The sequence below is a fragment of the Lepidochelys kempii genome, chromosome 11, assembly GCF_965140285.1.
Source record: "Lepidochelys kempii isolate rLepKem1 chromosome 11, rLepKem1.hap1, whole genome shotgun sequence".
NCBI lineage: Eukaryota > Metazoa > Chordata > Testudines > Cheloniidae > Lepidochelys > Lepidochelys kempii.
Window position 1 is genome coordinate 72,387,585 of NC_136390.1, and position 26,975 is coordinate 72,414,559.

The window sequence follows — 26,975 nt, forward strand, 5'->3', positions numbered from 1 at the left end:
CATACTTGACTGACCATCAAAGACTCCATCAACAAACATACTCCGGACAGAGCTGGCAATTCTTAGCACTGGTCAGCACTGGTCACACAGGTAGCAACAGCGCAACTCTTGTGCTTTTTTGACCCTGCACTTATTTGATTTTTTCCCCTACACCTAACAGTGCAGCAAAGAAAATAGCAAACATTTTGTGCTTGTATTACTGTGGCACTCAGAGGGCCCAAGTGAAGTAAGGGTCCCATCATGCTAAGAGCTGTACAAATGGACCCTGCCCTGAAGAGCTCCCAATCTAAACAGACAAGATAGAAAGGGAGAGGGAATGAAAGTGTCTCACCCAACAGACAGAACCTGGCCTCTGCTCTCCACACTGGCTTCCCATAGAATAGCAAGCCATATTCACGGTCTTGGTCCTTATCTTTATAGTGGTCAATGGCCTGGGACCAGGGTAGCTAAAACATCACCTAAAGTTCAACAACTCCACTCCTAAGGCACAATGAAAATCTGTGCAGGAGCCACAACAGGAAGGAATCTGGCCCATCAACTCTTTACAGATCCGCCACTGGTGTATATGGGCAGAGCTGCCCAGAAGACAATGCCCATGTACACCAGCTGAGGCCCTGTCCCTTGAGCTCTGCTCACTAGTTTGTTTATGGCATTTTCAGTCTACGCATTTAGTTTTAAGTTTGCTTACATTTTATAGTCAGTGCATATTTAGGTCCCAGAGGGTGGGGCTGGGAATGGCTTGGAGTCCCCTTTGTTCTAAAGGGCTAGCTGTGGCAAACAGGACCAAGTATAGCAATTAGACTGGACAACCACTTAATCACAGCTCAGTATCTCTTCTCCTTTCAATCAATGGCTTAAAGCCAACTTCCCCCATATCCCAGTGAAACTCGTAACAGTTGCAGCCCTGCCCATGGGAATCAGAACACAAGCTAGCCTCATCTATGTTAGGAAATCCACCACGGTTACATGCTGCAGTAAAACATGCTTCTTGAGGCACAGTTGTGTGAATGGGATGTCTTTGTTAAGTTGTGAGATGCGGCTAGAGGAAACATGGTTTAGTAGCTAGAGCACTGGCCTGGGTGTCAGGGGACTCAGGATACAGTCACTGGCTATTTGACCTTAGGTGCATGGGCTCACTGCTGTACACCTGTTACCCCTTCCCCTCTTTGTCTATTTAGCATGTAAAGCCCAAATCCTCCTCGGTATTGAAATCAATGGGAATTAGGCACCTAAATGCTTTTGAGATCTGGACTTAAACTGTTTGGGAGAAAGGATGTCTGTGCCGGGCTAGCATGACTGGGCCCTGATCTCAGCTGAAGTCTCTACAAGTGCCATAGTTCAGCTGAAATAATTTACCTGAAGCACTGATCTGGAACCTGGTTGATGAGATGAGGCAGTTAGACCAACCTCAGGGCTGCTGTGAAGTGCCCCTAAGGGCTGTTGTGGCAGCTAGGAAGTGCCAGAATGCACTTAACACCCAGGCCATGCTGCCAAAAACCACCTCCCCTACAGCACCTGGATTTGCCTCATAGCAGGAAGTCCCCACACTGACTTTAAAAGGGCTTGGCATAGTGTAGAGCTAAGTCTTTAGCAGGGCAGACCTGCCTCCATGACTCTATATGTAACTAACAGCATCTCCAGTGTACTTTACATTCATGTGTTATCCACCATACAGGACTATAGCCTTGCTCCTGCAAAGACTTATGCCTGTGCTTATCTTTATGCACTGTGCATACAATCTCTTTTAACTCAACAGGGCTACTCATGCTATGTAAAGCTAAGCACATGTGTAAATCTTGGCACATGTGGGGGGGAGTACATCATGTTTGGAAAGCCCCACATGTGACACGCAGCATGTCAAGTTGCACCTTCAGGAACATGTCCCCTGACTTCACATCATGTTACACATGTCTCACTTACCAACAGCTCCCACCCTGAGCCACCCTTGATTTTACAGGTGAACAGCAACAAAAGTACTGACAAAAGAAAAGGAGTACTTGTGGCACCTTAGAGACTAACCAATTTATTTGAGCATAAGCTTTCGTGAGCTATAGCTCACTTCATCGGATGCTGTAGCTCACGAAAGCTTATGCTCAAATAAATTGGTTAGTCTCTAAGGTGCCACAAGTACTCCTTTTCTTTTTGCAAATACAGACTAACATGGCTGTTACTCTGAAAAGTACTTATGTTTCTAAATTCATCATCGTTAGCAAGACCACCTGGCCAATGTTCAGAGGAGCCAAACAACCGCAGATCTCTCCGACCTCAGGTGGTCTTGTAGGTCAGAACTATTATTTTTTCCTTAATATTATTTATATGAGTCATGACTAGAGGTCCTCCTGCACTAGATGCTGTACAAATGCATAGCGAAGGACAGGCCCTTGTCTGCCGAATTTACAATCTAAGTAGACAGGACAGACAGTGGTGTTATCTTCATTTTACCTATGGGGACTTGCGGTGCAGAGAGATTATATTATTTGCCCACTTTGCACAAGGAGTTTTTAGCAGCACTGGGAATTGAACTTAGATGTCCTGAATCCCAGTCCTGTGATTATCCACAAGATTATCTTTCTCTTGGAGGCAGTGTAGCCTGGTGGCTAGTGCATTGCATTAGGACTCCGGAGCCCTGAATTCTTTCCCTGGCTCTGCCACTGGTTGACCTTAAGCAAGTCACTTCCCTTCTATGTGACTCTATTTCCTCATCTGTAAAATGAGAATAACAATACTGACCTCCTTTGTAAAGTGCTTTGAGAGCTATGGATGAAAACACACTGAATTATTAATAGAAGGAACAAAAAGACTATGTCAAATTCTTCATTGTATAAATAATTTATTTCAGTTCACAGCATTATGTTTCCTCTTAAAAAAAAATGCAAAGATGGAAGGAACAGAGGATGGATGACAAGATAAAAGGAAAAGTTACACTAGGTAGCATGGCATTTTTCTTGAGTTCTAGGTACACTGTGAAGACAGTCTGAAATGTGACTGGCATCTCATGACATCTGCTGGAAAAAAAAAAATTTTTTTTCCCCAAAAACATTGTTGAGAAGACACAACCTGGAGAAAATCCAACCTGATTTTAGAACAGCAGACTGCGTAAAGCTTTTCTGTAATAATTGTTTCAGAGGACTCATTATCTGGTCAGTTGCAGACAACATAGCTCAACTCTGCCATGGCACTGAGGAGTAGTCATTACAGTCCTGAAATTCTATAGAAATACCAGTGACCCTGTTACCTACTAATTGGAGAAGTATTTTAACTTACTGCATACATGTACAACTAGTGACCATGACCCTGGTCAGTACCTAAACACATGCCTAAAGTTAAGCACATGCTTCAGTGCTTTTGCTGGATAGGGATCAAATTAGGCAATGCTTAAATAATTTGCTTAATTAGGGCCAGTTTAACTGAATGTCCAGTAAGGGGTCAATCCTGCAACTGCAGGTCTTACTTCCACAAAAAGTCCCATTTAAGTCAATGGAACTATTTGCCTCAGTAAAGTTGTCTGCAGGATCAAGAATCAAGTCTTGGCGGGGGAGACCCTGTAATTAATATGTTCATTATTTTTAAAGCATGACAGGTTTTGATCAGAACGTTTTTATTTAACCCCTAAACACTTAATATTCAAAACAAAGGTTGGAGCATTTGGCTTTTGCAGTGTCACAAAATAAATATATTCTCTCTCAATAGTGTGGAACTACCAAGTGTCAAAGTGCTTCAGAAAGTGTTTCATGTGACGGCAAAGAAAAAAACAAAAAAATCCAATGAAAAACTGTACAGACCCTCCTGAAATGATGGGACCAGCCCACTTCTTAGATTAGTGAAGCAGTCACTACTCCTGTAAACTGGACTCTTGCAGGCATATAAATACCATTTGGTTTCAATATTGGATTCTACAAAATGCTACTGGGAAAGTACCAAGTTCATTGCTGAAAAAGGAGAATCAGCTGCCTGAAATTCACCCTGGTTTTTTCTTGGTTTGGGAAATGCACTCAAGCAGAAAGCCAAAATACTTCACTCATCCGAAATTCCCACATGACCATGTTAAGACCAGTGAACCACAGGTGTGGGACATTAGTATGCCAAAAACTGATTGCAGCTGATTTCCAAACTCTCTTCTTGTTATGAAATTCTAGGAGTCAGAATTTTCTCATTGTGAGGTGGGTTTCCATGAGAGAGAGAGAGACCAAGAAGCAGCCAGCTTATGTATATTTAGGGTCCAATCCTGTGCTCAGTGAAGTTAATGTTAAAACACCAACTGATGGGGAAGGGCCAGCTAGGATCTTGCTAAAACACTGGGCTTGATCCTGCACTAGTGAAGTGACTGGAAACATGTCTGAGCCTGTTGTAATACATTTACTACACTAGCAGGATCTCCCCTTGCATGCTTTACAGCTAGGACTCTCACCCTTGAATTTGTTTAAAACCTTTGGTTGTATCAAAAAGTTCTTAAAACTTCACTTCCCACTCAATAGGTGCTCTGCATTCCAATATCCCTTTGCATTAAGAGATTTTGCACTCTTGCCATTTTGGGCAGAGCAAGTTTAGTTTAGCTACCTAATGTTTGTAGTCTGTTGGTCAAAGTACTGGCTTGATTTACAGTCCATGTTTATACCAGAGTTTAATTAGCAACTCTTGTGCTTTTCCATTTGCAGCTGAGGTGAACTGTTGGGGCTTATCATCCAGTAGTGTCAGGAGACTTTTTTTTTTAAATGGAGTGCACAAATTGAATCAACCAACCAGATTGAACCAAATTAGATAATCCAAACAGGTCTCCACCTGTAGACTACAGCAATAAAGTAGCAAGACCTACTGCTTACCATTGCTACAGGATAGAGTCTGTTAAAAAAAAAAAAAACACCTTTGAAAATGAAAAGATGCTTGAGAACCCTTCATGGCAACATTCACACAGAACCCCTTTTCGCAAACAATTTAGAACTCAGCACCAGTCAACAGGTGGTTACAAGCCATGGAGCTGGCCATACAGCTTTAAATCTCCTGTGGATCAATACAGGTCTGTCCTTGGGTAGACTTTGTTTTTAAAAGAGGATGGGCACCCTCAGCTGAAACAACTGGGCACTCCCATTAAGCACACAGCTACTGCAAGCAGTAGTGTATCATTCCTTCATTCCGGGGCTTCATAGTTTTGTTGGTCTGATTTTGTGTGTGATAATGACCCGCACATGGGCGGAATCCAAAGGGGGAGGGGGGGGGGAGGTCTGGTGCAACCTGAAAAGCAGCTCTCCCAAGAGGCTCACCTTACCTACCCGCCATTCAGCAAGATGTATCTGCCTGTGATTTCCTACCGCAGCTTTCTAACCACAAACAGATGCCTCAGCACCCAATGCCTCCTGAAACTTTATCCCCCCCCCCCCCCCCCCCCGAAATACACACCCCTTAAGATCCACAGGCAGGAGCAAATCCAAGCTCAGTTTCACAGGGGCCAGCCCTGTTGCATCCAGCTCCACCGCAAATCCTCTGATTTCAAAGGAAAAGGCAATTCCCTCCTAAGCTCAGATGCCAGCTGATCTGGTCGTCCTGGGAGGGGTTACAGCAGCCTCTTCACCCAGACGCCAGCCTCATCCACCTCCTAGTCCTGCCAGCAAGTTAACAGCAGTGGCGACCCAATGAAAGGCAACGGGGAGCCGAGCGCTCATCTAGACACAGGCGCCCATTGGGGGCACCTAGGGAGGCCGGCGTGCCCGGCAATGTTTCAGGCTAGCAGGGTTTTGGCCTGGCGATTATCGTTTCTTCCTCTGCTTGAGGGACTTCCTGCGCTTGAGGATCATCTCATAGAGCTTGTCCATGCCCTCGGTGAGACCCTCGCCGATGATGGCGCAGGCGGGCTGGACGTGGTAGGTGGTGGAGGGGGCGAGCTCATGCAGCGCCAGCTGCTTCTCCAGCTCGGCCACGGGCAGGGACTTGGGCAGGTCCTGCTTGTTGGCGATGACCAGCAAGGGAGTGCCCTGGTTCTCGGCAAACTTGGTCACCTTGTGCAGCTCGGTCTTGGCCTCCTCCAGCCGGTCCACGTCCACCGAGTCCACCACGTAGATGATGCCGTCGGTGCAGCGGCTGTAGGACTTCCAGAGCGGCCGCAGCTTCTCCTGGCCGCCCACGTCCCAGAAGTGGCAGCTGATGCCCTTGGCCGTGCCGTTGCTCAGCCGGATCTTCTCGGTGTTGAAGCCGATGGTAGGCACCGTGTTGACGAACTCGTTGAACTTGAGCCGGTAGAGGACGGTGGTCTTGCCGGCCGAGTCCAAGCCCAGCATGACGATGTGCAGCGACTGGAAAGCGGAGATGTTGGAGGAGATGTTCCCCATGGCCCCCACCACCTCCGCCGCCGGCGCAGCTAGAATTAGGCGAAGCTATGGGAGGGGTTTCGAAAACGGGGGCGGCTTTTTTTTTTTTTTTTTTTTACAGCGCGCCCATACCCGTCGCGTCGGGGCTCTAGCGCTGCAGCAATCCCCCAGGGCACGCTCTCAGCAGCCGCCCCGCGCGGCGCGGCGTCCCGCACAGGGGAAGCCAAGGGGCCGGAGCTGCAATCAGCGCAGCCAGGGCGCGATCAGCCCGGGGTCCGCGCTTGCACGGCTGGGAGCTGACGGGGCCATCAAACACTCGGCAACCGCCTCTGGGCTGGGTCCGGCCGGGCTGTGCTGGACGAGGATGTCGGGTCCCCTCCTTCCCCCACTCCGTGGGGGCGGCTGGGAGACCCGTAGCCCCAGATCAAGTCCTCCGAGCGGCGCCCGCCCCGCTCATTCCGGGGTCCCGGTCCCTGAGGAGGCGCTGACCCCCGAGAGCGCCGCGCCGATCCGCTCCGCTCGCTCCAGCTGCCCCCCGGGCTCTGAGGCGCCGGCGCCGGCTGGGAAAAGCAGCCGCAGTTCAATCCATCAAACCCCGCCCCTCCGGCACACCCCGGCGCCAGGGAGGGAGGCGCCTTTAAAGGGCAATGGCACACCCCTCCTCCGCCACCGCCTCCATCGCTCCTCCCTTTCTCCTCGGCGTGAATGTCTGGGGCCCGCCTCCTCGCCCAGGCTCCCTGGGGCTGGATCCGGGCGACCGACAAGCTGCTCAGGGAAACGGGAAACCCTTCCCCCTAAACCGCTCGCGGCGAGGAGCTATTGAGCCCAGAGTGACCAGACAGTTGATTTAGTTGCCGATTGGTCCTGCTTTGAGCAGGGGGTTGGACTAGATGACCTCCTGAGGTCCCTTCCAACCCTGATATTCTCTGATTCTGTGACAGCAAGGGTGAAATATCGGGGGAATAGGCGCCTATATAAGAAAAAGCCCCAAATATCGGGACTTATCAGTCAATACCATCGTGTTCAAACTATCTGCCATAGGGACAACAGTCCAGCCCCCTGTGAGCAGAGAGCCCTGTCCCCTTCTTGTAGCAAACTGTGTCCCCTCTACAACTTCTTTCAGTCCTTTCTTTGCTCTGTTTTAACCATGTGTGTCTGAGCATGGCTGAATGCAGATTATCCAGTGTGCTGCTGCTTTATAATATAGCACACTAAGGGGCTGTTTTACGTTACAGGGTTTTTGCTGAAGACAGGCAAGACCAATACAAAAAAAGACTCCGGGACTGCTCCGGAGAAGATATTAACCTAGATTGTTGCCTTTCTAAAATACATTTTCAACCCATCTGCTCTTTACTAAAAAAAAACAACAATCTTTTATAGCCACAGATGCTTTCTGCTGTGTTTTGATTGGCTTGTCACTTAATGGCCACTATGTCTGTGCAATCTGAGCTCTCCCTTAAGACTGTCCTACTTCTGAATTATTTCTGAATTGCTTTTATTCACCAGATTCCTGTCCCTGTGTGATGTTCATGCCCCTTCACCTTTAACTGGAAGGCAGCCTGGTCTGGTGGAATTACTGCAGGGTTGGAGGTCCCAAATTCTAATCCTGCCTCTGCAACTGACCTGTGACATTGGCTGAGTTGCTTTACTGTTCTGCCTCAGTTTCCCTGTCTGTAAAGGGGAACAATAATAATTAGTCAATATCTGTGCAGGGCCCGATAAAGCCCTATAAAATGCTGCATAGTGGTGTCTTTCACATTCATCCCAATGCAGGCAAACTCCGAAGAAAATCAATAGGAGTTTTTCTTGGGAAAACCCCTATAACTCCTTGCTTGTTAGTTAAACAAAAGGCATTACAAGGAGGTTCCCTTTTCCTTAGTGTAAGCAGTGTCAGGATGAGCTCCACCCTGACATCTGGTGGTGAGGTGTGGCAAGTTGTGGAAAAGAACTTCAGGGGCTGATCTCATTTGCATAGGCACACCCACCCCGCCTAGAATGAGGCCATAGCTGCCCAAATGGTCACTTTGGCTGCTGTGGGATCCCCAGTGTCTCTGTTATTGGGGCAGGAAGAATAAATTGTTATTACCCTGATTATGGAAACTGTGCTTGGAACTGTACGTGGCCTTTTGTTATGATGGAGGGATTCACCATCAACTAAGTGGCACTCGCTAGGCAAGGGTCATGGGTTCCAAAACTCTGTGAATTGAGAGAGGCTGGGGATAAGTGTTAATAGTTGGTGGTATGGGCCTTACATGCTAATTGTGTTTCCTCCTGTCTCCACTGTGGAATATCAGAGCTAATTTTGATTCTATTAGGAGTCTAGTTACAGGCTGCTGAGCTCACTTTGGGCTAATGGTGCACCAGCACTGAGGCTCCCCTACTACAAGCTGAATTCACCAAAGAGCTGAACTGACTAAGAGCTGAAATCACTGAGTGTTGTGTTAAGTAGTGGGGGAGCCTGAAGATATAGTGTGGAGCAGTTTGTGGGGCGGCTGGAGTGCCTTGTGGACAGGCTGGTGGAGCAGTTCATAGGATGGCAGGAGCTGCTGGTGGGATGCGGAGCAGTTTGTGGGATGGTGGAAGCTGCTTGTGGACCGTGGAGCTGAGCGAAGGAGTTCGTGGGGCGGCTGGCGGAGCGGAGCGAAGCGAAGGCCTATGGGGCTGTGGGGCGGTCAGCTTCAGATCATGTAAGGTGCCTCTTACCCCCGTCCCATCTCCACCCAGATTGGGAGGTAAAGCTCCGCAGATAAACTTTCGAACTCTGGGGCTGCCCTGACCAGGGACAGAGCCTTTTGGGTCATTGGGTGATTTGGGGTTGCTGGACTCAAGAACCAAAGGGAAAGGGGCATGCCCCAATTTGCATGGTGGGTTTTTTTGCTCATGGGTTGTGTTATGAATCCTGTTGGTGGTGTTTCCCCAACATAATGCCACATTGTTTCTCTCTGTTATTAAAAGGCTTTTTGCTACACTCAGACTCTGTGCTTGCGAGAGGGGAAGTATTGCCTCTTGGAGGCGCCCAGCGGGGGTGGTATATATTTGTCCCAGGTCACTGCGTGGGGGCTCGAGCCAGTTTGCATTGTGTTATTGGAATGGATCCCCTAGATACTGAACCCGGCCCTTGTTGCTGCCAACTCTGACGGGCAGAAGGGTTACATTAGTATTTCTCACTAGGCTATGAGATGTGTAGTTCCTGAAGAGTTCTGTCTTCCTGGGATTTGTTTGCACACACATTTTGGAGGCTTGATCATCCCTTTGTCCCTGTTCTCACTGGAGTCAGCTGGAATTTCACCTTTGACATGAATGGGAGCAGAAGTGTGACCTTCGTTTTGATGCTTTTAAACTCCACCTTTCTGTTGGCTGAGTAGGCTTGGTCAGGGCTCCTTCCAGAGTGACTCAAGGGCCATTGCTGAGGAATTTGTAGCACCCCAGGGGCTGAATATATCAGATCCAGCCACCACCAGCCAGAGGAATCTCTTTTATACTCAGGCCTGTCAGATGGCAAGCAAGCCCCAGCAGCCTGCAAAGCGTTTTCTATCACTATGGTCCCCATTCAGCAGGGTCCTTAACATAGTGAAGTCAGTGGGGCTAATCCAGAGGTCCTCAAAGTGTGGGGTGGGCCCCCTTAGGGGGGCATGGAGGACCATCTGGTGGGGCAGGGAGGAAGCGCCAGCCAGGCCTTCCCCACCCCCAGCTCTGCTCAGGTCCCACCTCCAGCCATGTCCCTGGCTCCCAGCCCCGCACCTGGCTCCCAGCCCCCTGCCTGGCCCCGTCCCCAGCCTTGGTGCAGCTCTGCTCCTAGCTCCGCAACAACCCCCAACCTCGGCCGCTGGTCGCAGCTCTGTTCCCAGCCCAAGGGCAAGGCTGAAGGCAAGGCCGGGAGCAGAGCCATGCCTGCCCACAGGCCCAGCTGCCGGCCTCCACCAGAGCCTGGTTGCAGCTCCACTCCCACCTCCATGCTGCTCCCAGCTCAGGGGGGTCACAGACAGGGGTAAGGGAGCATGACTTTCAAAAGCTTGGGGATTACTGAGCAAGTCACATGCCTCGAGAACCTTGTTGAATTAGTGCCTATAACTGGCTCCAGGACTAGCCTTACGCACAGGCACAGCAAGCCGTGGCTAAGAATCTGAGTCTTTGTGAGTCACCATGTCCCATGCAAGAGCTGAATCAGAGGAGAGCAGGGAGAGCTCAGCCAATGCTGCACAGCCTGCAGCCATGGGGGATATTACCAGGCACAGGCTATGTTGGCATGATCTTTACTGTTCACACTTCATGGCCGTGTGCTGGGGAGTCCAAGCAGTTTGGTACTGGCTAGGAGCTGTGTGGAGCAGAGTGCCTGAAGAATCAGGGGCTTTCCCTCTTTGACCCCTAGGGCATAATGCAGTGTTCCGCCACCTCCTTGGCCCCAAATCCCTTCTCTGGGATAATCACCCCAGTCTGCTTTCAGAACCTTGAGACAACTCATGTGACTGAGGCCAGGAATTAACATGTCAGTTCCTTACCATACTCATGCAGCTGAGATCAGAGTCTGGCCTAGCTCTGATTTGGGAGTATGGGTGACAGATACCACAGCAGGTTTAGAGATGGTGGTAAATGTATAGACAGAAGCCCCTTGGTTATCAGCTCATAGACCTGATGGCTATTGCATTCATGGTTTCATGAGAGGGTAGCTGCTAAATATTATTTTCCAGCACTTGAGTGATAGATGAGACCTTAGTTCATTAGAAACCCTGGGCCAATCCCTCAGCTGCTGTAAACTGATGTAGCTTGACTAAAATCAGTGGAGTTAAGTGGACATATAAAAATCCCTTCTTTCTATGATCATATGCAAATGACACACAGATTCATGCCAGACAAAAGTAATTGTAGGGATTGTTTTCTATCCACTAAGTAAAATACCATTAAAAAAAACCAGGAATCATCAAAACAACTAGCTGCTGTTGTATGTCTGGCTGCTCCACACAACTCTATTAACAAAATAAATCTGATTTCTTAAAGTCAATAAAAAAGCATATCTCATGTACAGGGGACATGCTCTTTGGACAATAGTGCAATGACATAAAAGGAGGCACTAACGCTCTTGTCCAGCCCCTCCTCACCAAGCCATTGGAGAGAAGAAACGCTCAGCTCCCAGAAGAAAGGGTGCCACATCATGCATTTGCAATCCTACCCTGACATGTAGAGCAGCTCAAACTATGTTGTCTCCTAGCCACACAGTTTTGATCCACTGTGATCCAGACTGGGAACTTGACCCTGATTTTTAGTTCAGCACATGTCGTTTACCAGGTTGTAATAAAGATATCATTAAAAGAAACAGCTGTTTAAAAAAAAGTAACAGTAGCTAATAGAAGTTATGAAGATGCTACCATTTTTGGTTGGGAAATAAAATAACTACAGAACTGATTATCAGTGGCAGAGCTGTATCATGGACAGGCAGTGTGCTCTTGTGGGTGGGGGCACTGGACTGGGACTCAGGAGCACTCAGTTCTGGTCCCAGTTCTTCCACTAACCCACTGGGCAAGTCACGCACCCCCCCATTTCCTCTCACACCCTTTTCCTGCTTAGATTGCAAGCTCTTCAGGACAGCACCTAGCACAATGGAGCTCCTCTCTCATTTGGGGCCTTTGTGTATGTGATGGAGTGGCCACCTCACACCAGCCCTGATAGAGCTAACAGCAGCCTGAGAGGCCAGTTAGCTTACCTGGCTCACCTGTGAGAGGGAGGATTAACTGAGAGTGAAGCGCAGCTGGGGAAGGACTGGGACAGCAGTATAAAGCCAGGAAGCTGTGGGGGGAATGAGGGTCACGGTCATTCTGTAGAAGGCTGTCAGGGACAAGGAGGGACTAAGTCCAAGGGATTCGTAAGTCCTGGGATCCTGCCCTGGAGTAAGGAGTCTGGTAAGAGGCAAAGAGGGGGGTGAACTAGCTACAGGGAACAGAATTTGATCCTGTGGTAAACCCAGAAAAAGGCAAGGGAAGAGAGAGGCTGGGCAGGAAGGAACCCAGCCCAGAGACAGAGCAATAGGGAATGGGGACTGAGCAGACCTGGACTGAAGGCTATAGGGTCCCTGGGAAGGAACCCAGTGTATAGCAGGTGGACCTGGGTTCCCCTGCCAGCTCCTGGTATAATGGCACAGAGCCTGAGCTGGGGCTGAGCACTCTCTGGGGAAGGCATTTGGAGAGTGGTCATGTCAGACTTCCTAGTCCTGGAAGGGGTGGACTAAATGGGGACCTGGCCAGAGGGATAAGTTCCCAGAAGAAGAGATTCTTGCAGAGTGCAGAAGGAGGCACCCCATGTTGCAAGGGTTACTTTCCCAGATCTAGACACAAGGAGGTACCCTCATAGCGAGTGGGAACCCTGTTACAATGTGCTATTGTAATATTACTGCTGATTATTGTATTCTCTTCCTTCACAAGAAGGCACTGTGGCAACTTACCCTCGCAGAGGATTTTTGGTAGTGTTTCTTCTATCAAATGGTTGAATGATTATTAAAATCCTACACCCGATCAGTGTTCAATTAGCTCACATAAACAAGAGACTGATTTTGAATTCCTGCTGTAGGGGCTCATGGAAGACATCCCACTTAGTATTTACTTTTCTCCTCTCACTGAAAAGCTTTGCAAAAGGAAATGCACCACCAATTAAAATAAATGCTAAAGAGCTGTAGCAAGATCCCAGCACTCCAGTAATGGGGGTAGCAAGTGTAACTATTGGTCTTATTGAAGAGGTGCTATCTCTATTATTGTTTAAAAGCAGGTTTTGGAAGACCCAACATCTGTTTGGCTAGTCAGAGGGTTATTCATTTATTCTTGCAAACCCAAACGGCTCAATTACCTTCCAGTCACCCCCCCAATAGCTGTCATTGTTACACCAGAGCGCCCTCTGCTGTGCCTGGGTGGAATAAACCAGAGCTGACACATGGGCCCCAGAGGCCTCTTGTCGTGTGTCTTTTGCAGAGGACTGTGACGAGGAACTAAGAAGGGTTGGTTCTGCACAAGAGTGGATTTGAAAGCTGCTGTGATGCACCGTGCACGATGGCTAGGAAAAGGACACTTATTTTGGGGTGATTTTTGCTTTATTTCAAAGTGATACTGCAGCACACAAAGGGAAAGTATTCGGCTGCGCACCATTTCAGACTCAAGGGTCCAGATCCTCCAAGGCATTTCAGCGCCTAACTCCCAAAGTAGTTCAGGCAAGATTTTCAAAAGCAGCTACATGACTTAGGCTCCTACGTTTTATTAAAAGTTAGTTGGACTTAGGCTCTCAAAGGTATGAGTTGCCTGAAGATGGATCCTGACACAAGGAAGAAAGGAGAGCAGCAGAATACGGACCCTGGACTTCAGAAAAACAGACTTTGACTCCCTCAGGGAACTGATGGGCAAGATCCCCTGGGAAAATAACATGAGGGGGAAAGGAGTCCAGGAGAGCTGGCTGTATTTTAAAGAATCCTTATTGAGGTTACAGGGACAAACCATCCCGAAGTGTAGAAAGAATAGTAAATATGGCAGGCGACCAGCTTGGCTTAACAGTGAAATCCTTGCTGATCTTAAACACGAAAAAGAAGCTTACAAGAAGTGGAAGATTGGACAAATGACCAGGGAAGAGTATAAAAAATATTGCTTGGGCATGCAGGAGTGAAATCAGGAAGGCCAAATAACACATGGAGTTGCAGCTAGCAAGAGATGTTAAAAGTAACAAGGGTTTCTTCAGGTATGTTAGCAACAAGAAGAAAGTCAAGGAAAGTGTGAATGAGGGAGGCAACCGAGTGACAGAGGATGTGGAAAAAGCTAATGTACTTACTCACTGCTTTTTTTGCCTCTCTCTTCACGAACAAGGTCAGCTCCCAGACTACTGCACTGGGCAGCACAGCATGGGGAGGAGGCGACCAGCCTGCTGGAGAAAGACCTGGTTCGAGACTATTTAGAGAAGCTGGACGAGCACAAGTCCATGGGGCCGGATGTGCTGCAGCCGAGAGTCCTAAAGGAGTTGGCAGATGTGATTGCAGAGCCTTTGGCCATTATCTTTGAAAAATCGTGGCGATCAGGGGAGGTCCCGGACGGCTGGAAAAAGGCTAAAAGTAGTGCCCATCTTTAAAAAAGGGAAGAAGGAGGATCTGTGGAACTATAGGCCAGTCAGCCTCACCTCAGTCCCTGGAAAAATCATGGAGCAGGGCCTCAAGGAATCAATTCTGAAGCTCTTAGAGGAGAGGAAAGTGATCAGGAACAGTCAGCATGAATTCACCAAGGGCAAGTCATGCCTGACTAATCTAATTTCCTTTTATGATGAGATAACTGGCTCTGTGGATGAGGGGAAAGCAGTGAATGTGTTATTCCTTGACTTTAGCAAAGCTTTTGATACAGTCTCCCACAGTATGCTTGCCAGCAAGTTAAAGTAGTATGGGCTAGATGAATGGACTATAAGGTGGATAGAAAGCTGGCTAGATCATCAGATTCTATGGGTAGTGATCCATGTCTAGTTGGCAGCCAGTATCAAGCGGAGTGCCCCAAGGTTGGTCCTGGGGCCAGTTTTGTTCAATATCTTCATAAATGATCTGGAGGATGGTGTGGACTGCACCCTCAGCAAGTTTGCAGATGACACTAAACATGGAGGAGTTGTAGATATGCTGGAGGGTAGGGATAGGATACAGAGGGACCTAGACAAATTAGAGGATTGGGCCAAAAGAAATCTGATGCGGTTCAACAAGGACAAGTGCAGAGTCCTGCTCTTAGGATGGAAGAATCCCATGCACGACTACAGACTAAGGGCCGAATGGCTCGGCAGCAGTTCTGCAGAAAAGGACCTAGGGGTTAGTGGATGAGAAGCTGGATATGAGTCAACAGTGTGCCCTTGTTGCCAAGAAGGCTAATGGCATTTTGGGCTGTATAAGTAGGAGTATTGTCAGCAGATCGAGGGACGTGATCGTTCCCCTCTATTTGACATTGAGGCTTCATCTGGAGTACTGTGTCCTGTTTTGGGCCCCACACCACAAGAAAGATGTGGAAAAATTGGAAAGCGTCCAGTGGAGGGCAACAAAAGTGATTAGGGAACTGGGATACATGACTTATGAGGAGAGGCTGAGGGAATTGGGATTGTTTAGTCTGCGGAAGAGAAGACTGAGGGGGGATTTGTAGTTGAAAGCAGCTATCCTGAAAGGGGGTTCCAAAGAGGATGGATCTAGACTGTTCTCAGTGGTACCAGATGACAGAACAAGAAGGAATGGTCTCAAGTTGCAGTGGGGGAGGCTTAGGTTGGGTATTAGGAAAAACGTTTTTGCTAGGAGGGTGGTGAAGCATTGGAATGCGTTACCTAGGGAGGTGGTGGAATCTCCTTCCTTAGAGGTTTTTAAGGTCAGGCTTGACAGCCCTAGCTGGCATGATTTAGTTGGGAATTGGCCCTGCTTTGAGCAGGGGGTTGAACTAGATGACCTCCTGAGATTCTATGATCACAGATAACAAAACTCCAGTGGGGCGCAGAGGGTCTCAGGTACGTGATGTATTGTTTGTTTTTTGTTTTTTCAGAATTTCTGTTGGGAACAGTCATGTAGGTGAAATAGCTGGCACTTATGATTATGCTATTTCTATGAATGTATATTCATCTTGGTATCTGAAGTGATGAAGATTAGTTATGTTTATTACAAGTTTGCTCCTGATTATGAACATATACTAATGGGAGCATTCTAACCAAGGGACTGAGGACTTGAAGGTAATCTGGAGCCTTCATATTTCCTTGATGCTTTGCAGATGGACTTATGAGTTGGATATGGTACAGAGACTGTTCTAGCCTCATTGATTGCTGATTTCTCCCTTGCAATGGACAAAGATCAGATGTCTGCTGACTTTCTCACATGCATCAGCAGCATTTGATACCTGTAGTATAAGCAACATAGCCCTTGCTTGAGTGGTTTTTGTTCTTTCCTCTCCAAATGTCAAAGTCTGTTCCCATTGAACTGAATAGCAAAACTTCTTTTGATCTCAATGGGAACCAGATTTGGCCCCAAGAGATCAACAAATGTGATTTTGATCCATTACTAATCTGTCCAGAGACAGTTCTCATGCAAGATCTCCCACTGACCTAGCTTGTTCACCCCAGCACTTAGGCTGGTGTAATTTATATCGCTCGGGGTGTAGATTATTCACACCCCTGAGTGACCTAAGTTATGCCAAAGTAAGCTCTAGTGTAGACCAAGCCTTAGGGTCTGGGCACAAAGTGAGCAGAAACTGCCCCTCTCCCCCCAGACAAGGTAGGTGGGAAATGGGTGGAGCAGTTTTGCTTAGCCAGCTATGGACCAGCATCAAATCTACTCTCCTTCCGGACCAAGGGGAGGGACTTGTGCATCAGGGACGTGTCTGCTGGGGCTATTCCTGGGATATGGTGTGGCTCTCACACTACCCTTTGCTCAGGCCTGTGCCCAAAGGTACAACCTGCCCCCAAGGCAATCTGACTTTATACCTGGGGGAATAGAGTCCAGTTTCTTTTCACCCCTTGCAGGACCCAAGACTCTCAGGGGCAGTGATGCAGTCAGGATACTTGCTGAAGGCCTCTCTGCACCAGCAGGCCAGAGCTAATACAGTATGTGTCAGCTGCTTTTTTCAGTGGGCCCCATGCATAGACTCTTCTGAGACTGCATTTCCCAGTTGTGATTTAATCCAGGTCCTTGGAGTACTGGATAGGACCGGTTTGGAAGGGCCTGAAGGTGTAACCACAGAGGGTTGCTACCAGCCCTTCCGTTTGCAGTATTCGTAGAGACGAGGAAACCCGCGCTCCTGGATGTTCATTGGTGACAAGATGCATCACAGAAAGGTGATTATCTGAATTTAAAATCCTCCTGACAGGAGGCAGTTGCACCTTCTACGCAGGGGTTGAAACCCAGATATAGGCAGAAGACACACTCGTTAAGCAGCTAAATCCCTGATTTCTGCAGGAGACACTGTCACAGAAAGCAGGAAGTCCCAAAGTAGTCCCAAAGTAGTTTGGGATAGCAGGCCTGGCTAATGAGGCAGCTCTGACCAGAGGCAGATTAAGACTTACTATATGGGGGCCCTGCACACAAAACATTTGGGGGGCCCCCACACACCCTGCCACAGGGCCCCACTCCCTGTTCCTCCCCTTCCCCCATGCCCCCCCACCCCCGCCTGGCCAGAAGCTGGGTGGTGGTAAGAGCTTCCCAATGAACCTGGACTGCTGTGGGGAGCCCTGGACCCTCCACCTGGGCACCCCGGGCACATGGGCACCCCGGCACCTCGCCCAGGGCAGGCGGAGGGTCTAGGGCTCCCCACAGCTGCTAGGGGTGACCATCTGTCCCATTTGGCCAGGACAGCCCCCTTTTTAAACCCTGCCCCTGGCGCCCAATTTCGCAAAAGAAGTTGGGACATTTGTCCTGTTTGCTCTTGCCGGTCGATCATCCGCTGGCAAGAGCAAACGGGACAAATGCCCACTTCTGTGATAAAGGGGCTGGGAGGTGAGCCATGGGGCTCAGGAGGAGCGGCTTGGGCCAGGTCATTGCAGGGGTGGGGATGGAGGCAGGCCCAGTGTGATGGGTGGGCCGCCTGGGTGACTTCCCAGAGATGCCATGTGGCAGTGCAGAGGTGTGGGCTGCTGGTGTAGAGTGAGAAACCGCTCCTGACTGGCAGGGGAGCGCTGGTGAGGCAGATTCCTCCCGTGGAGGAACACGGCAGGAGCAAGCTGTGGCACACTCCCTCCTCCCTCCCCCGCACATTCCTCTGGGCCCCCCTAGGGCTGTGAGGGGGAGGAGCAACACCAAGCGCTCTGTGCATCTAGGTCACTTTCCCATCTGGGCTGGACTGTGAGGCAAGCATCAGGAGCTGCTGCTCTCTTCCCTCCCCTTATGTAGTCCAGGTGGGGAAAGTGACCTGGATGCAGGGAGCCTGACATCACTCTTTGCTCCGCCCCTCACCACTCCCTGGGGTGCGTGAGGAGGAGCAGTGTTTGAGGGGAGAGCGAGCGGCAATGCCAGCTGCTCCATGCACCCCGGTCAGTCTCCCCATGTGTGCACAGCAGGGGGTGCAGGGATTAGGGATGAAGGTGGTACAGTGCAGGAGGAGGGGACACAGTGCAGGGATTAGGGGTGAAGAGGGAATGGGGAGGCTGGGGACCAGGGGAAATGCAGGGGTGCCCTGCCCATGGGGGTGGTGGTGTAGGGGGCAACAAAATACAAGTTTGCCCAGGGCACTGTTCTCCCTTAGGCTGGCCCTGGGGAGGGGGGAGGGCCAGGTCCATGCTTAGCGGGTGGGTGAGGAGAGGGGTTTGGGTGAGCAGCTCAGCCAGCTCCGGGTGACAGGGGGATATACTCACCCTACTATGGCTGAGCTCCAGCTTCTTGCCTGGCCTGGAGGCAGGGCCTCAGAGGGAAGAGGAGGAGCAGGGCAGTAGGCCGTTGAGAGGCGGCGGCGGGGAGAGGAGGAGAGAGGGCAGAGGCGGAGTTCTGGCGATCCTGCGGGGAGACCCTCAAATTGGTCGGGGCCCCTGGGCATGGGCCCCATTGGCCTTTGGGCCTGAGCCAGTGATGGATTACCTCAATGTCCTCATTACTCCTGGGAAAGAGAAGAGACCTCGTGATCTGGCTCCACATGTCCCAGTAGTTCGGGGAGGCTGAATGGAGGTTTTTGGATCAGTCCCCTCACTGACCAGAAGCCAGCACTAAGGCAGAGTGTTCATAGTGGCAGTAAGTAACTTCATTTACTGGCCTGCTTGTATCAAAACTGGGAGCAAAGTGGCTATAGAGAAGACAGCTTTTACCACAAGGATGAGAAGATCAAATGGAGAGGTAATGCATGAAAGCCTGAGAGATGTGATTGCCACCTGACAGTAGGCAGTGGAAGAGTAGTTGCTGGAAATGTTAGTGGAAATGGACTAGCCTAAGCCATCAGTCTAGTACCTAGCAAGCAGGTTCCATGTAATCAAACCACCACCCTAGCAGCTGACACCTCTGTGGACACCCTCAGCAGACAGGAGGAAAATCCCTCCTGAGGGGAGGTCCTACCTAGTCAGGGCTGAAAGACATTACCAGTGGTCTGACTGGCAAGAAAGTGTCATTGTCCAGGGCTGCCAGTCCAGTCCTCTTCCCAAGCACTAACATTTGCAGACATCTGACTTCCCATTGTGGCTCGTGATGTTATCACAAGTCTTGTGACACTTGGAGGCTTTTCTTAAAGGCTCAGCTCCTGGTGTCACATGATTACATGTGCCTCTCAGCTGTCACTAATAAAAAAAAAGGAACTTTCTATCCTTCTTGGTTGCAGAGAAAAGGTGGAAAATGTGATCTCTATCGACTCAAATATGAGAAAGACACCCCCGCCCCAACATAAAAACACTTCAACTTATATATTACAAAAAATCTCATGCTTTTTAAACCGATTGGACTGAAGAATTTATGGGTTTAAAGGTAGAGGAGGCCTGGGATTATTTTAAATTAAAGCTGCAGAAGCTATCGGAAGCCTGCATCCCAAGAAAGGGGAAAAAATTCATAGGCAGGAGTTGTAGACCAAGCTGGATGAGCAAGCATCTTAGAGAGGTAATTAAGAAAAAGCAGAAAGCATATAGGGAGTGGAAGAAGGGAGGGATCAGTAAGGAAAGCTACCTTATTGAGGTCAGAATATGTAGGGATAAAGTGAGACAGGCTAAAAGTCAAGTAGAGTTGGACCTTGCAAAGGGAATTAAAACCAATAGTAAAAGGTTCTATAGTCATATAAATAGGAAAAAAACAAAGAAAGAAGAAGTGGGACCGCTAAAAACTGAGGATGGAGTGGAGGTCAAGGATAATCTAGGCATGGCCCAATATCTAAACAAATACTTTGCCTCAGTCTTTAATAAGACTAAAGAGGATCTTAGGGATAATGGTAGCATGATAAATGGGAATGAGGATATGGAGGTAGACATCACCATATCTGAGGTAGAAGCGAAACTCAAACAGCTTAATGGGGCTAAATCGGGGGGCCCAGATAATCTTCATCCAAGAATATTAAAAGAATTGGCACAAGAAATTGCAAGCCCATTAGCAAGAATTTTTAATGAATCTGTAAATTCAGGGGTTGTACCATATGATTGGAGAATTGCTAACATAGTTCCTATTTTTAAGAAAGGGAAAAAAAGTGATCCAAGTAATTATAGGCCTGTTAGTTTGACATCTGTAGTATGCAAGGTCTTGGAAAAAATTTTGAAGGAGAAGGTAGTTAAGGACATTGAAGTCAATGGTAAATGGGACAAAATACAACATGGTTTTACAAAAGGTAGATCGTGCCAAACCAACCTGATTTCCTTCTTTGAGAGAGTAACAGATTTTTTAGATAAAGGAAACGCAGTGGATCTAATTTATTTAGATTTTAGTAAGGCGTTTGATACTGTGCCACATGGGGAATTATTAGTTAAATTGGATAAGATGGGCATCAATAGGAAAATTGAAAGGTGGATAGGGAATTGGTTAAAGGGGAGACTACAACGGGTCCTACTGAAAGGTGAACTGTCAAGTTGGAGGGAGGTTACCAGTGGAGTTCCTCAAGGATCAGTTTTGGGACCAATCTTATTTAATCTTTTTATTACTGACCTGGGCACAAAAAGTGGGAGTGTGCTAATAAAGTTTGCAGATGATACAAAGCTGGGAGGTATTGCTAATTTAGAGAAGGACAGGGATACCCTACAGGAGGATCTGGATGACCTTGTAAACTGGAGTAATAGGAATAGGATGAAATTTAATAGTGAGAAGTGTAAGGTCATGCATTTAGGGATTAATAACAAGAATTTTAGTTATAAGCTAGGGACGCATCAACTAGAAGTAACGGAGGAGGAAAAGGACCTTGGAGTATTGGTTGATCATAGGTTGACTATGAGCTGCCAATGTGATATGGCTGTGAAAAAAGCTAATGTCGTCTTGGGATGCATCAGGAGAGGTATTTCCAGTAGGGATAAGGAGGTTTTAGTACCGTTATATAAGGCACTGGTGAGACCTCACCTGGAATACTGTGTGCAGTTCTGGTCTCCCATGTTTAAGAAGGATGAATTCAAACTGGAACAGGTACAGAGAAGGGCTACTAGGATGATCCGAGGAATGGAAAACTTGTCTTATGAAAGGAGACTCAGGGAGCTTGGCTTGTTTAGCCTAACTAAAAGAAGGTTGAGGGGAGATATGATTGCTCTCTATAAATATATCAGAGGGATAAATACCAGAGAGGGAGAGGAATTATTTAAACTCAATACCAATGTGGACACAAGAACAAATGGATATAAACTGGCCACTAGGAAATTTAGATTAGAAATTAGACGAAGGTTTCTAACCATCAGAGGAGTGAAGTTTTGGAATAGCCTTCCGAGGGAAGTAGTGGGGGCAAAAGATCTATCTTGCTTTAAGATTAAACTTGATAAGTTTATGGAGGAGATGGTATGATGGGATAACATGGTTTTGGTAATTAAATATTCATGGTAAATAGGCCCAATGGCCTGTGATGGGTTTTTAGATGGGGTAAGATCCAAGTTACCCGGGAAAGAATTTTCTGTAGTATCTGGCTGATGAATCTTGCCCATATGCTCAGGGTTTAGCTGATCGCCATATTTGGGGTCGGGAAGGAATTTTCCTCCAGGGCAGATTGGAAGGCCCTGGAGGTTTTTCGCCTTCCTCTGTAGCATGGGGCACGGGTCACTTGCTGGAGGATTCTCTGCTCCTTGAGGTCTTCAAACTACAATTTGAGGACTTCAATAGCACAGATATAGGTGTGAGGTCTTTTTTAGGAGTGGTGGGTGAAATTCTGTGGCCTGCATTGTGCAGGAGGTCAGACTAGATGATCATAATGGTCCCTTCTGACCTAAATATCTATGAATCTATGAATCTATGATTTTGTGATGTTTGAAGTCCTGACTAGTCACTTTTTGAAAGCGAGGGCTTGGCAATACTGGGAACAGCAAGGATTGTGGGAAATAAGGGAGCCTGGAAGGGTAGTTGTGGAGTGGGTTTAGAGATGGGGTAACAAGGACCACTGGAGTTTGCCAAGTGGTCTGGGAGTTCCTGTTTGAGGTCAGGTCTCAGAAGGGGAGAGAGGGAGTGTTAAGGTCTACATTGAAAGCCTTAGCCAGTGTAGTATTGTTGAGTGGAGGAGTGATTTTTTTTCCCCTCTTCTCAACCCCCCCCACACACACACACACACAATTTCTATACTGGTGAAAACCCCAGCATAGCCTAAGTTACACTAGCATTAAGTGCTTCTCTTGACATAGCTTATTTTATTCAGGGAACTGATAAATGCTAATCTACGGATGTAGGGGTTGGTTGGTTTTTGCCAGTATAAGTTGTGCCTATATGTGGAGGGATTAGCTTCATTGGCAAACCTTCTCTAATGTAGACTAGGCCTGAGTGGATCTGCAAAGGGTAGAAATGGATCTGGGGGAAGAAAGCAGAACCTGTGCGGCTTTAATCTGTTCTCTGAGTTTGGATAACAATTGGGAAGATGTTGGAGCCATCTTATCTGAACTGAACTCCTCTTTCCATGGTCAATGATCACTATTTTTAACACCATTGATTCTTGTAGGAGTTCATTGCTGTTCCACACTGACAAGATGGCTGCCTGACAGCAGCAGCACTTATGAAGCTGGAAAACAAAAGCTCATGATTTTCATATTTATTTGCACTGAAGATCCTCTGGGATTCCCAATGTGCCCCTCAGTCAAAGGTGCTCAGCGTATGCATCTTGTCTTTGATCCCAAAATGGGGACAGAATGAAGTGAGTTGCACTGTATGCTATGGGGAAAGCCTTGTTATGTTTGACCCTGTGTTTGTTTCTGGTATAATTCCTGAGCCAAAAACAGTGCAATGGTTAGTCTTAATCTGATTTTATAGCTCTTCTTTCCTGCATTTGCTAAATACATATCAACTGTCCATGACAGCAAGAATATAAAGCCCTGGAGAAATAATTTTGCTGCTGAACACAGCTACTGTTTTTAAACTGAGACCTGTTAACAACCCTCACTGCAGACTGTTACTAAGCTTAGACCTTTATCATTTCTCATATTCATATTTCATACGGAGTATGTGTTGCTGGTTTGCTTGGAGATAGGATTACCTGCTAACACATGCCATCATGAAAAAGAAAAGCAGCCTTAGCTCAACAAAACTTGCGTTTAGGCTATTGGAAGTGACACTGGTGTAACACTGATGGAATTCACCAGCTGATGCTATTCCAAATAGTCCTGAGTTCTGTGTATCTGATTTGTGTAGGAGCAAGATCTTGAAGAAATACTTGTTGTCCACTGTGATGCAATATTCTTTAGGTGCTGAGCACTGTATTATAACTAACCCCAAGCATTCAAAAATCATGATATAAGTTCAAAATAACACAAGATTGTTTAGGAAATAATTAGATCTAAAAATATAATACATTTGTGGAGGGGTTTGAATTTGCCTTCTAGTTTTTGGACCATTATTAGAGTGCACTGGTGTCCTGTTTCAAGCTTTTTTCTGCAACTTTGAAAGTTAGAAGTGTATTTTCTTGTCTAAATGAAAAGTGGAGAGTTTCATGTTTAATCACTTGACTCCAGGGGCTGGAGCTTTGAGGAAAAACACCAAATATAATGTATTGGCAACAGAGTATTATCAGTAAAATCTATTTTGTTTTACGCTCTGATCAAAAATTATTCTTAGATGTAGCCGCTGCCTAAAGATCATACCCAAGCAAGTGTCATTCATGTTACTCAGGGACCCCCTGTAGTGGCCAGCCCATGTAAAGAGGTTTGTGTCTATTAAGCTTCAGCACAGCTGAAAAATCCATGTATTTAGATCTAACGATCTCAGTTCAATCCCTCCATACAATGCACCCAAAGGTAATTTCATAAGCAAACTAAATGTTACATGGTGTGAAAACATTCCTTGGTTTCATACGCCTTATCTCCCTAAATTTCAAAACTGCTGGTGCTCAGATCTAATCGAATAACTGAGTATTTATTTGTGCAGTGTTGTAGTCATGTTGGTCCTAGGATATTAGAGAGACAAGGTGAGTGAGGTAATATCTCTTACTGGACCAACTTGTGTTGGTGTTAGACAAGCTAACACAGAGCTCTTCCTCAGGTCTGTGAATCACTTTTCTGATTTAACTTAGCCTTGTTTTCAGCTTGTGGAAGAATCACAAAGAATGTGATTCCCTCACATTTATTCTTCAATGTTTATAATTCACACCAAAATTCATTGATAGACATGTAGGGCTGGAAGGAATCTCCAGAAGTCAAGTCCAGCCACCTTCACTGAGGAAGGACTCCTCCGTAAACCTAGACCATCCTTAACAGGTGTTTGTCTAATTAGTTCTTAAAAACCTCCAGTGAAGGAGATTCCACAGCCTCCCTACTACAGAGCTTAACTACCCTTAGAGTTATTAGGAAAATCTTTCTACCTACTCTAAATCTTCCTTTCTGCAAATTAGGCTTAGTACATCTTGTCCTACCTGCAGTGGGCATGGAGAACAGTTGATCACAATCCTCTCTAACATAGGTGAAAACTGTTATAATGGCTGTTATTATGTCCTTCCCTCAGTTGTCTCAAGACTAAACATGCTCAATTTTTTTTTTTAAACCTTTCCTCAGAGGTCAGATTTTTGTAAATCTCTACCAGTTTTGTTGCTCTCCTCTGGACTCTCTCCAATTTATCCACATCTTTCCTAACGTCTGGTGCCTAGAATTGGACACAGTTCTCCAGCTGAGGCCTCACCCGGTGCTGAATAGAGCAGGACAGTATCCTCCCGTGTCTTACATCCAACATTCCAGTCAATACACCCCAGAACAATATTTGCCTTTGTCACAACTGCATCACATTGTTGACACACATTAAATTTGTGATCCATTATAACCCCCAGATCCTTTTCAGCCATATTACAGCCTAGCCATGCATCCCCCTTTTGTAGTTGTTCATTTGATTTCTTTACTTCCTACATGAAGTGTTTTGCACTTGTCTTTATTGAATTTCCTCTTGTTGATTTCACATCAATTCTCTAATTTGTCAAGATCGTTTTGAATTCTAGTCCTGACCACCAGAATTTTCTGAACGCTATGTAGACCTACCCTGAAGTGCTGAGTGCTCAGGCTGAAGTCAGCTCATTTACAAATTCAAACCACTATTCCCAGCATTATGATGATTTATTTAAATTACAATTGCATCGGGGGCACCAGCTGTAAATCAAGAGCCCATTTTTCTGGGGGCTGTACAAACAGCAAACATGTAGTGCCTTCCCTGGAGCTTACAAACTGCTGCACTGTTCACCCATCTCAGCTGATGGCACCTAGCAGCCTGATCCAAAGCCCACTGAATTTGATGGAAACTCCCATTGGCTCAATTTTTTTCTCTCCCCTGCCCGGCCCGGCAGTAATCTGGTGTGTCTCACTTCAGTTACTATCTTGAATATCTCTGCTCTATAAATGCACCCATGAGAGAAGGGGTTTCTGTTAATGTCTCTTTTTTACTGTGAACTTGTAAGAATTTCTGTTCTTCAGGTCACCCAGATTCCATCTCCAGGGTCTCCTTTCCAAGATACTTGAATAGCTCCAAACCTCTTCCAGGCTGCTGCAGTGGGTCCCATCCCAGGGGCTCTCAAATAGAAAAGTGGATCCTGGACTATCTTATACTGTACTCCTGTTTGTTGTTGTTTCTGGGTTCATGGAGCAGTTTGGGATCAAGGGAATTTTGGGATACGCTGCAAGAAATGGTGGGAGTTTGACCCCTGGTCCTATAATTTTTCTGGCCTCCAGGAGATATCCCACGATACAATAGCAACATTTCCCTGAATGCAGTTTGCCTGGGGCATTACCACCTAATGCAATTAACTAACATCAGTGCAACTTCTAGCCATGCGGAGCAGATGCATGGCTCAAGTATGGCGCCTCTTACAGCAGAACACAATGGTGTGAACATGCATAATTGGAGGGAGGATGCATTGGTTTATTGCTAATCAATTTGGGTTACTCTGCTGGCACTTCCATGTGTAGACAAACTCATAGTGAAAGTTTTAGAGTGGTAGCTGTGTTAGTCTGTATCAGCAAAAAAAAACGGGGAGTACTTGTGGCACCTTAGAGACTAAGTGGAGAAGTACTCCTTGGTTTTTTTCATAGTGAAAGTGTCTGTTTAAAAATTCTCCCATCCCCTGTTTTATTTGTGACCCTTTAATTTAATCTCATTTGGGTCATCATGAACTCAAGAAACCCGGGACTGGAAGGCATACGCTACAAAGTAGTGCGGATTTCCCTATTCCAGCTTGCCCATATCTCTTGGTGGGGAGAAAGAGACTGGGGGAAAATGCATGTTCTCAGATGCCTTGTTTAGTTGCTGCTGATCTGCAGAAGAGAAGGAATGTGTGCAGAGAGAGGAAAGATAATTAGATGTCACCATGTGGACAAAATTATTCCAAAGCAGCTCTGATTGCTTTTGGGTCCCTAGGGCAGCAGTGGTTGTTTCTATTTAATTAGAACTAGTTCTCAGAGCCCGAGAGAGAGAAAACAATCTGGCTTTTTGTCTTTATCAGGTCTAGTGACTTGAATTTCAGCTGATAGTTTCTTGCCTCTAAACTCTCTTTTGCTCACTTTCCTGACTGGCACTTGTAGTTTCTTTTCCCTTGCTGACATACAAAAGGCCTGATAGAGAGGGAAGGCCAGGGCACTAGCCTAGGACCCAAGACAGCCAGGTTCAATTCCCTGATCCAC

General features: G+C 47.1%; 1 protein-coding gene across 1 annotated transcript; it reads right to left on the reverse strand.

Moving 5' to 3' along the window:
• Positions 1 to 2,810: 2,810 nt before the first annotated feature.
• On the reverse strand, positions 2,811 to 6,906 carry ARL4C (ARF like GTPase 4C). Its single transcript, XM_073306811.1, has one exon. It carries the CDS (start codon positions 6,318 to 6,320, stop codon positions 5,742 to 5,744), a length of 579 nt encoding a protein of 192 aa, XP_073162912.1. The 5' UTR covers positions 6,321 to 6,906; the 3' UTR covers positions 2,811 to 5,741.
• Positions 6,907 to 26,975: the final 20,069 nt, after the last annotated feature.